Genomic DNA, 10,807 nt, shown 5'->3' with positions numbered 1-10,807 from the left:
CCCTGCACCTCCTTGTCAGTGCTGAACACCTGCACCTCTCCACACCTTATGGTGATGATGGCTTATGGGCTTTTTCCTTCTCCTTCCTTTTGCTCCATGGCACAAGGGAACAGGCTGGTACTGCTGGGCACATACAGCACCACCTCCAACTTGGACTGCCCATGCCGTGGTTTGAGCCCAGCCGGTAACTTGTAACCACGCAGCCGCGCACTCCCTCCCTCCCTTCTTCCTCCCCCCGCTCCCGGAGGGATGGGGAGGAGAATCAGAAGAATGTAACTCCCACGGGTTGAGATAAGAACAGTCCAGTAACTAAGGTATAATACAAAACCACTACTGCTACCACCAATAATAATAATGATAAGGGAAATAACAAGGGGAGAGGATACAATTGCTCACCACCCACTGACCAATACCCAGCCCGACCCGAGCAGTGATTTGGGCCTTCCGGGTAACTCCCCCCAGTTTATATACTGGGCATGACGTGCTGTGGTATGGAATACCCCCTTGGCCAGTTTGGGTCAGGTGTCCTGTCTCTGCTTCCTCCTGGCTTCCCCTCCTCCCTGGCAGAGCATGAGACTGAGAAAGTCCTTGGTCGGAGTAAACATTACTTAGCAACAACTAAAAACATCGGTGTTATCAGCGTTGTTCCCAGGCTGAAAGTCAAAAACACAGCACTGCACCAGCCACTAAGAAGGAGAAAAATGACTGCTATAGCTGAATCCAGGACAGCATCCACCCCTTATTCCATACCATTCATGTCATGCTCAGATCCCACATCTCTCAACACACCATCGCCCCTGTCCCATATATACACATATATATACACCCCCCCCCACACACAAAGAGAAAGATATCATTCGCTAGTCCATGGACCAATCCCTATGAAGTTGCTGAATTCATCCAGTCCATGATGTCAGGCTCCATCTCTTGTAATAGTCTTTCAGGGCAGGAGGGACGGTGTGTAGTGTTGGGTTGTTGCCTGCTGATGACACTGCTGAACTCATCTGGTCACTGCTGAGCTCGTCTGGTTTTGTCAAAATTCACTCTTTGTTGAGGTGATGATCGGAGGGAAGTCAGGGTCAGTTGCTGGCGACCTGAAGATATCTAGCTGGTGGGCTATAAAGGTGTTATAGAGCAGGCAACAGCGTACAATTTGGTTCATTGGCTGTTTCCCCCCAAAATTAAATCCCCTTGAGGTACACATTGGACTTCCCCATCTTCCTGCATTATCCACCAAGTATATCCAGGTCCCTGAGCAAAAGCAACCCCACGAGTGGGTTTGCCTTTACCTGAAGCAGGAATAACCCAGACTGTCTTCCCCAACAAATTCTTTATGTGCATCACAGGAACTTTATCCCCCTCTACAGTACATAAAAGTTCTGATTGGGCTGGGCCAGCCCTGTTGGCAGATCCCCCAGTGTTGACCAACCAGGTGGCTTTTGGTAAATGTGTATCCCAGTGTTTGAAAGTCCCACCACCCATTGCTCCCAGTGTAGTTTTTAACAGCCCATTGTACCGTTCGATTTTCCCAGAGGCTGGTGCATGGTAGGGGATGTGATATACCCACTCAATGCCATGCTCTTTGGCCCAAGTGTCTATAAGGTTGACAGACCAAGAGTGGTCACAGCAGCTGCAATGAAGCTGCTTCTCAATATAGATGTTATAATGTCCCATAGCGACCACCCAAGACTTTGCCCTATCACCAAAGATTAAGACTATGTTGAATACTGGGACAATGGAATGCATGCAACATGTGGTTGACTCCACTGTAAATTAAAACGTTAATTTTAATGTATGTGGCAGTTCTCTGAAAGGAGGGTCATATTTGTCAACTCTAGTGCATCAATCAAAATGTGGTTGTGGACAGGGATTTAAGTTCACAGGCTTACAAAGATTTACTCTGCTCAACAGTTGAGCTGCCATGTTATTTTTAGTTTTATGCATTTGTATTCAAGAGCATCCTTCAATAAAAAACAATCAGGTCTAAAACCAGCTACAGTCTAACGGTAATCAAACAACCAAACCTTGCAACTGAGAACACTGCGAACATTTTAGAAAATTAGCCAATGCTTCTTTATTAATAAGTGACAGAAAGTAAAAAATACATTCAAAAATAGTTTCAAAAACAATTTCTAAAGCAGGCACACCAAAAAAAGAATCATGCTTCTCTGAATGCTTTTTTTCTTAAACCATTAAAAGAACATTAGGTAAGCTAATGCAACAGCTGGCTGCACTACCGCTTCCACAGTGTAATCCATAATGGTAAAAGCAGCTTTTTCAGGCATTTTAGTGCAATTTATGCTGTTTACAGGTCTTTTTTTGTGCATTCTCCTATAATTTAATGTCAGTTGATATCACTGCAGCTTATAAAATCCCCACTAAGTCAAGAAAACTCCGCTTAGCAGCAACTTTGTTTCCTTTCAGGGCTAATATCAAAGTAGTTGTTTTGAATCCCAAAATGATAAATATCTAATAGAAGCCTGAAGCTATTCTGGTGCTATACAATTGGTGATGTATAATTGAACATTAAGTAATCCAAGTAATAGAAGTCGTAGATCAGCTGTCTTTCCTCCTTAGACAATTCCTTCAAGTATTGCCTCACTACTTCTGCACTCGTTCTCTCATCAGAGGAATGTCTGTCTTTGAATTTAGGAAACTTCAGCTCGGCTGGAGCACCTACCAGCTGCAAAAAGTAACTGGCGTCTTCTTCCAGGGTTTCAAACTTTCCTATAAAATCATAGTTGATGAGGCAGGGATAGCAAAGCTTACTGACTTGCTCCCAATGAATGTCCATTCCTATTGGGCGATGGGAATCTAACAAATATTGGACAAATTCCTTGAACTTAACTCCCGATCCTGTTTTCAATGCCTCTTCATTTGCATTATGTCTATACTTCTTAATTATTGCCTTCCCAAATACTGGGTGGTAATAGCTGTTTGGATGTTCAAACTTATCCCTGAAGGCGGATACCAATCTTTCCACAGGATCACGTACAAATATAGCCTTGGTGTATGTATTCAAGCGTGTGTATATCTCTTTTAGGTCATAACTGTCCAGTTTCCTTAGATGCTTCCCATAGTGTACATCGTCATGGGAAATGTTGTGTGCTGAAGCAGCGAATCCATTGAGCACCATGAGGACTCTTTTCCAATTGGAGCAGCCTGCTTTAGGCACTTCACAGTACAGGACCTTGTGCCTGTCCTCCACGTAAATTCTTGACACCAGGTGCACGAGGTGGGTTTGAAGCTTCTTTCTGCTGTTGTATTTCTTACAGAAGTCACGCAGGAAGGACCTGCGCTTTTCCTGGGTGCTATCCACATCCTTCCACTTGCCACCCTTGACTAACGTCTTATTTAAAGGGTGTAGTGCAGGAGGTAAATACACCCCTCTGAGCCAGCTGAGAGGTGACTCGCTCATCTTCTGCTGGTCAGACAGCTGGCTCACCAAGGAGGCAGCCACCACACCAAATGGGTCAGCCTTGCCCTGCCAGTGCCTGCCACCCATCTCATGCTTACTGAGGTCAGGAGGAGAACTTCCGCTCCATGCTGCTCTCCTCTGCATCCTCGGCGTTGGGAGTGTGAAATCCTGCAAACACGGAAAGGAGCAGAGCTTAAAATGCAGCAACAGCCCAGACCATTCACATTGCAACAGCAGCAAGGATGGCAGTGCATGTTCGCAATGAAGCCACATTTAGTACTACTACAAAGTCTCTACTGAACCACTTGATATATCTAATTTAGGAACAAGCTGGGCTAATTACTGAAATACATGCTTCTGAAGCTTACCTGTTAGCACACAGTAGGTGTTCCTGCAAAAATAGCTAGCTTATACCACACCTTTTAGGAAATCAGAAGAGGTTCACACAGGGAGGCTGATAGCCCTGGTAGGGGTAGCCAGGTGCTTTTCTCTACTGAACACATTTTCCCCTGCGACAGCACTGTTTGAGTTGCACAGCTGCTAACAGCTCTCTGCAGCACACTGGCACAGCCACACTAACAGCTGCTTAATCTGCTTCCACCACTGTGACTTGGAGCAGGCCCTGTCCCCCAGTGGTGGTAGGGGACAAACCTAGGGCTTCTAAATAGCTGACATCAGTGGGTTTGAGCTGGGTGTAGTGACTGACGAAATCCTCACTCCAAAAAGCTCCTATTCCTGCTCCTGTTTGCAACACAGATGCCTGCACCTGAGCTAGGTGCTTTCACAACTGTTAAGGCAAAACAGGTGCCTTTAGAGCCTATTCCATCTGACTTATTTAAACATCAACATTAATTACATCAACTAACTAAACATCAACTAGTGACCCTGCAAAGAATGTGAAAAGATGAGACTTTCCTCCCAGACATTTCTTTTAATGGCCCCAGCCACTCTGCAATCTACAAGCTGCAAAAATGGCAAAGCTTAGATCTGTGTTCTGCCATCAAATTCTTCAGAGTCTTGTATCATCTAAGTTGATTGAAGAGTTTCTTGCAACTGAGGTATTTCTGCTTATTCCTGAGCGCATTCTCATGTGTCTGCTAAGGTTTGTAGATTTTTTTCTCCTGCCAATAGGAAAGCCTGCTGCACTGGGACATCTATATAGCTGCCTATTTTCATTACACTTCTGGAGAGGGGGGATGCTCGTCAATAGGTTTTTAGACATCCTGTTGCAAACACCAGATAGCCAAATAGATGGACACACATTGGACACACATGCACAGACTATGTGACTGCTTTTGTAAGTCAAACTTTTTTTGGAAACTACATAAAAAGACTCTTCTTCCATAAACTGATTAAACATTTACTGGAAAGTTGATTTGTGGACTGGCAGACCATAAGTGTGGATTTGGGGGGGGATGGGAAAGTTCATAGGCCGACTCAAATATGTTAAAAATTCAGAGGAATAATGTAAGAAATGGTAATGTAGGGAACACAATTTAAATTCCAGTTTGTAATGAAGCTAAGGAAAAACAAGTGGTTCCAAGAAAAGTTAGCCTATCTTGCAGTGTAATAATTTCCAATGACAAAACCAAAGCTGTGAAATCAGGCTATTCTGTCTTGCTGCAAACCACAGATGATCAGGTCTTTGTTTTCACTCAATTGAGTAAAATGTTTTTTGTATTGGTGAAAGCAAACAAAAGAACAAATCCATGCAGGACTTGCACATCTGTGAGAGAGGGCGTGTTGATGTGGTCAGTTTTTCTAATATAATTTGTTTTTTTTAATTCTGTTGTCTAATACTTTATTCTTTAAAACAAGTGAAACACAGATTTGTGTGTTTTGAAACACAGAGATTTATCCCTTCTGCCCTAGGATGGAAAGAATTCAGAAGCATAGTTAGTGTATAATAACAGAATGTAGTAATAGTGGTAAAATGGGATGACTATGAGCCTAATGGGCATTTCAGCATCACAGTGAATGGTGACTTACAAGTACTACTGCAGAACCAAAGACTTACAAATAAGTTAAATGCTTTGAACTTAAAAGGAAAACCTGAAACTTAAAAAAGTGAAAATGCAAAATATGGGATACACAGAAATCAACCACACAATACCAGGCTTAACAAGAGTAGGAATAAAGTTACACTGCAATGCTAAAGTAACCAAATATTGTAAACTCATTGGTGCAGCTCTGGGGAATTTTATAGTTTAGAAGACAGTCTCCAGTGATATGTGACTGTACTGGTGTTCCCCAATACAGAGAAAATTCAAGAGGGGGCAGCAGTACTTCATGACTTCCTATGATACGTAATCTGAATTTAGCTGTGTATTTCAGGAGATATTTCACTGTAAAGATGCTTAAACCATCTGAATTTCAAACTAAAGCCACTAAGATGGCTAGAATGATTAATGGTCTGGAGCATCTCTCATATGAGGAAAGGCTGAGGGAGGTGGGCCTATTCACTCTGGAGAAGAGAAGGTTAAAGAGGGCATCTGATCAATATATGTAAGTATCTGAAGGGAAGGTGTCAGAAGGATGGGGCCAGACTCTTCTTGGTGGTGCAAGTTGCACCTGAACATAAGGAAGAACTTCTTTACTGTGAAGGTGATGAGCATTGGAATAGGCTGCCCAGAGAGGTTGTGGAGTCGCCTTCCCTGGAGATATCCAAGAGGTGTCTGGACACAATCCTGAGTAATGTGCTCTAGGTGACCCTGCTTGAGCAGGGATGTCAGAATAGATGACCTCCAGTTGTCCCGTCCAACCTCAACCATTCTGTGATTCTGTGATTCTGTAAAATGAGCCTTACATTTCAGAGGAAAGTTCAGCATTCTGAATTCAGCCGGCCATCTTGAACTAGCGGAAGATGCCTCGCTTTCAACAAGTCAGGAGGGAAAAGGACAGACTGAAAGGTGTGCGGTCTTGATTTTGTTTCATTTCATTCTGCTTGGGATCCAAGACCAACCTCAGGGGATAGCCCAAGGAGATACCAGAAAAGGACTGCATTTCAGTCTCAGGAACTGTGAATTCAGTTGTAGGAACTACTACTGAAGGATTTTGCATGGGATTAAAGACTTCAGAGAAGGATGAGTAGAACTATCTCATTCTTCTCTGAAGGAGTAAACTATTTCATCAGAGAAATCTCAGGTAATACCCTAAAGGAACAACATATGCACAGTGGGAGTCACTTGAAAGCGGCTTCCTCCAAGTGAGATGAGAAAAAAGAAGAATCTATCAGGGAAAAAAGAAGCCCAAATCTGAAAGGGGTGAGGGGAAAGAGACCGAGGGGAAAAACAATGACACGAGAAGTTCTGAGGACAAAAAATTTATCTCAATATGTAAAATACTATTAGTTGCTTCCCCTCTCCATTTCCCCTTCTCAATGAGACACATATCCTACAGGGAATACAACAGTATTGGTTAATAAATGTTATTATAAGTTCCACAAGGGATGGTGTCCTTGCAGTAAATGCTGGCTGTAACTTTATCTAAGAATGGGAATGGATAGCGGTTATTTTCAAAGGCATAAATGGCTATTACATTGCCATGGAAGTTTTCCAACTCAAGATAAAAAAAAAAAGAGAGAACAAACCTTCCTATACACTTGCCTAAGTAACTAAGCTAGTAGTTAGTAAAGATGCGATGAATGAAGGGATGAATCAAGCTTTATTTTTTATGAGAAATGTTTAACCAGAAAGGGATTTTTTGGAAACTAACAGAAATTGTTGAATGGATAGTGCCTTATTTCTTAAGCAGAACTGCTTGACAGTCTGGTATATTTAGCTGCTAGCACTCTTAATGTGCATGAGAGAGCTGAAAGCCACACACTGAAAGGATTTAAATGTTTTATGATACCATGCTTACACAAAGTGAGGTGCCTTCTTTGGCTTCCTCTTGATGCCACTGACCTTTCAATGCCTGTTTTATGACACTTTAAAGATCTGAACATCTCCATGTTATGTTTACATTTTTTTTTTTTTTTTCACAGTAAGAACAGGAAAAGAAGAAACTTGCAAAAGCAATAAACATTTTTTTAAAGACCCTTGTCCATTGTAGCAGTGTTCCTAACAGTCCATCCCACAAGCTGCTGGGCATCATTATTTTGGAAAACACATGAACATACACCAACAACAGGCAGCATGCAGGTAAAATGTTATCGGTCACTAAGTCTGAACCCAGAACTTGCCATGTGAACAATCCTTACCAAACTCTTTGAGCCAAGTGTCCAAGTGCAGGGATGGCGATTCATGGTTTTCCAAAGAGCTGCTAAGTTTGGGAACCTGCTGCCTGGCATGGGAGATGAACTCCATGGTCACCTTGGAGAGATGCAGGGCTGTCCTCGAGACATGCTGAGAACCTGTGCAGCAGGTCGTGTACATTTTATCTGAGAATTAAAATCCAGTGAGGTGTTGCACCTTTGCCAGTAATTATGCAGAGTGCCCTGTTCTCCATTTGCATTGACACATTTAAAAAAGTTAAGAAATGGCTGTGAGTCGATTTTAGAAGAGTGTGAACATTGCCTCTGTCTCCTTTTAGCTAAGCAGGAACTGAAGACATTTAAAAATTAGTTTAAGTACAAGGGAAAAAGAATTTAACAGAGTGTTAGTGTGGTATTTGGCTACTGTCAGGCAACTCAGTGAAGCTGCTGAAACAAAAGGCATTTTTGAGTCATTACTAGTTTCATGGTTTTTTTTTTTTTTTTCTTTTTTTACATTTTTATTGCTGGAGATTCCCTGCTCCTTCCTATTCACAAAAGGATTTCTCCCCACTGTAAAAACAAGTAGCCAATACCTTCTTTTACACACATTGAAGCTGTCCTTTCCTTTAATACCTTCACAAGCCACTGGGGTAGAAGATATTGACTACTGCCAAGAATGGTTAAGACTCATCCAATTATGCTTTGTGATGGTTTTACAATGCACGGGTGAGATCTCATCTAGACAGTTTGCAATTAGAGCAAGCTGCCATGCAAAGAGATAATGATGTATTGGAAAGGATGATATTCCAGGGCTGATTTACAAAGATTTAATGGCCTGCAGTGCAGACAGTTGTGTGCTTCCTAAATGCTTTAGTGCTGGATCTTCATTTTTACGAACAAGGATAATAAAATTAAGTGAGCCCAACAGAAAATGTAGGATAAAGAATAGTGGAGGAAAGCAATATTCTGTTTTATCCTGGTTTTCTGTGCTACCAAATAGCTACATTGTAAGGATTAGTAATGTATGGTTTGGTTTTCGATATCTAGCTAGTATGTCTTCTCTCCTCAAACATGCTTCCTGAAAGAGTCCTCTAAAATGCTTCTTAGAAGCAACTGCATGAATCACCTGGGAGCCTACTGCACTCTGCTTTTTGCTTTGGCTTGCAGTTGTGTGTTGCAGGATTGAGTACCCTGAGGACCCTCTCAGCACTATTGTACTAAATAGCTAATATGGTTGCTCTGCAAACACATGGATATCCATCATCCAAAGATGATAAAAACTTCATTTCTTAAGACAGCAACAAGTTAAAATATTTTTTTTTTTCCAGATGAAATTTATGAAAAACTATTATTTAGAAGGACAGAGCGTTTGAATTTTCTGACCAATCCAGGTAGGGGTTCTGCAGTACATACTCAAAGAAACTTATTCATGAGAAGCCCAGGCCTCCCAGTGATGAAATGACAGGAGTTTGAAATACATGCTTGGAGTATATTTTATCTTCGCTTACATCCCAGTCCTTTGGTACTAGATGTGTTCAGCAGTGCTAAAGTTCAGCATGAAATGAAGGCATTAGATACTCTATTTCACTGTATAAATGTAACTCTTTACATTGCTTCTTATGTGAGGATTGTATTATAATGACCATATAATTTCAAGACCATATTTGTTTACCTAGGATCTATCTGTAGAAAACAGACAAAGGCTTTTCTGAGACAAGGTTCATTTTCCAGTTCACTCTCTGATTCTATATTGATCAGTCTCTTAATTTAGGTATTCAGATGAATGTACCTTGAATACTGGAGGGCTGTAAAACTAACGTATTCTAACTTGGATAGTAGGTACATGTGAGTCTTTGAAAAGGTAAGATATAGTTTCAGCCTAAAACTTATTTCATTAAAATATCAAGTTTTTCACATAATTGGGCACAGTTAGAAGGATTTCTTCAGCAGAGGTCCATGATTATGGCAGATGGCTCAGAACTGATATGTAGTTGAAATATGACGAAAAGTTTGCATGAGTCCTATCTTCAGCAAGCCAGTGAAGCCTGGAGCTATTACCACCTCACTTTAGCTGCAAGAACATGTAGAACTATACTTGCACATGTATGTGCAAGTTTTCTTAAGCCTGCCAAAAGGAGTGATTATCCTTAACTTTTTCTTGGGGGGCTAGAAGACTATTTGCAAAGCATATTTCAGAATGGCCAGGCTCCTCTACTACTATTCTACATGAGCTAACATATAAACATGCTCACAGCTTTCTCATACCATAGCAGCTGTGTAGAATAATGTTGGTGAGCTAAACAAATCCCTACAGGAGCTACTAATGGAGAGAATATCCAGGCTGGCCGTAAGTGACAGGAAATACTTGCTGATGAGGTGCTTCACCTTCTGTGCAGAAGAGATAAACCTCTTGATTCATCACTTGCGCTTAAAAGAGCTACTCCAGAGACAGGCACCATTAACCTCTTACCTCTCAGTGGAGTAATGAATTTTTGGCTTATCTAATTTATTCATGGCAAATCACCACTGCTACATTCCTCACAAGCCAGAGCTGACATATGTATTCCTTATGAACCCTGCAAATTTAGTGGAGGTACTTCTGTCAGAGATACCTTGTGACCGATACAGAATTCCGTTATGGAAGAGGAAGAATGAAACAACTGTGCTTTGAACTTTCACAGTTCTTTCTGTCCCTAAAGTTCTCAAATAAACCATAAAATAGCAGCAAGCTTATCTTTCCTCTGGATTAAGATCTAGAAATATTTTGTGTGGAGCCATCAGTCCTGAGAGGCAAAACCTTACTATAACAGACACCACATTTTCCTATGAAATATGTATCCCCAAAACACATGCACTTGTACCAAGCATCTCTAAGATTACTAAATGAGTTGGGGAAAAAAAACATTTGTTTTGTGCAGGGCTCACCCATGCTAACAAGGCAAGACAGCCTGCATAAGCCACTTCCACAAGCTGATGCGTATGGTCATCAAATTGGATGAAGGAAATTAATCTCTAATTTTACTTGCCAATTCTTGTTCAAATCTGGAATTAATTCCCTCCTGTTTCTGCCCGCACAGTCAAAACATTTGGTTTCTCCAAAACATGCTCAGAATGGGAAGGGTAAGAAAGATCAAGGCACGCTTAATAGAAAAAGTACCAATAAAGATGCTATTATTATCAGAAACTAAGCAACA

General features: G+C 41.4%; 1 protein-coding gene across 4 annotated transcripts in view; it reads right to left on the bottom strand.

Moving 5' to 3' along the window:
* Positions 1-2,052: 2,052 nt before the first annotated feature.
* CHST9 (carbohydrate sulfotransferase 9) overlaps positions 2,053-10,807 on the bottom strand; it is an 86,469-nt gene continuing 77,714 nt past the window's right edge. For all 4 annotated transcript variants that reach the window (XM_030486268.1, XM_030486258.1, XM_030486277.1 and 1 more), the window contains one exon: positions 2,053-3,586. In XM_030486268.1, the coding sequence (XP_030342128.1) occupies positions 2,498-3,586 (1,089 nt within the window). In that variant the 3' untranslated portion in view covers positions 2,053-2,497. The remainder of the gene's footprint in view (positions 3,587-10,807) is intronic.

The sequence above is a fragment of the Strigops habroptila genome, chromosome 1 (genome assembly GCF_004027225.2).
Source record: "Strigops habroptila isolate Jane chromosome 1, bStrHab1.2.pri, whole genome shotgun sequence".
NCBI lineage: Eukaryota > Metazoa > Chordata > Aves > Psittaciformes > Psittacidae > Strigops > Strigops habroptila.
The sequence above is the reverse complement of the archived record's forward strand: the minus strand, read 5'-3'. Positions and strand labels throughout refer to the sequence as shown.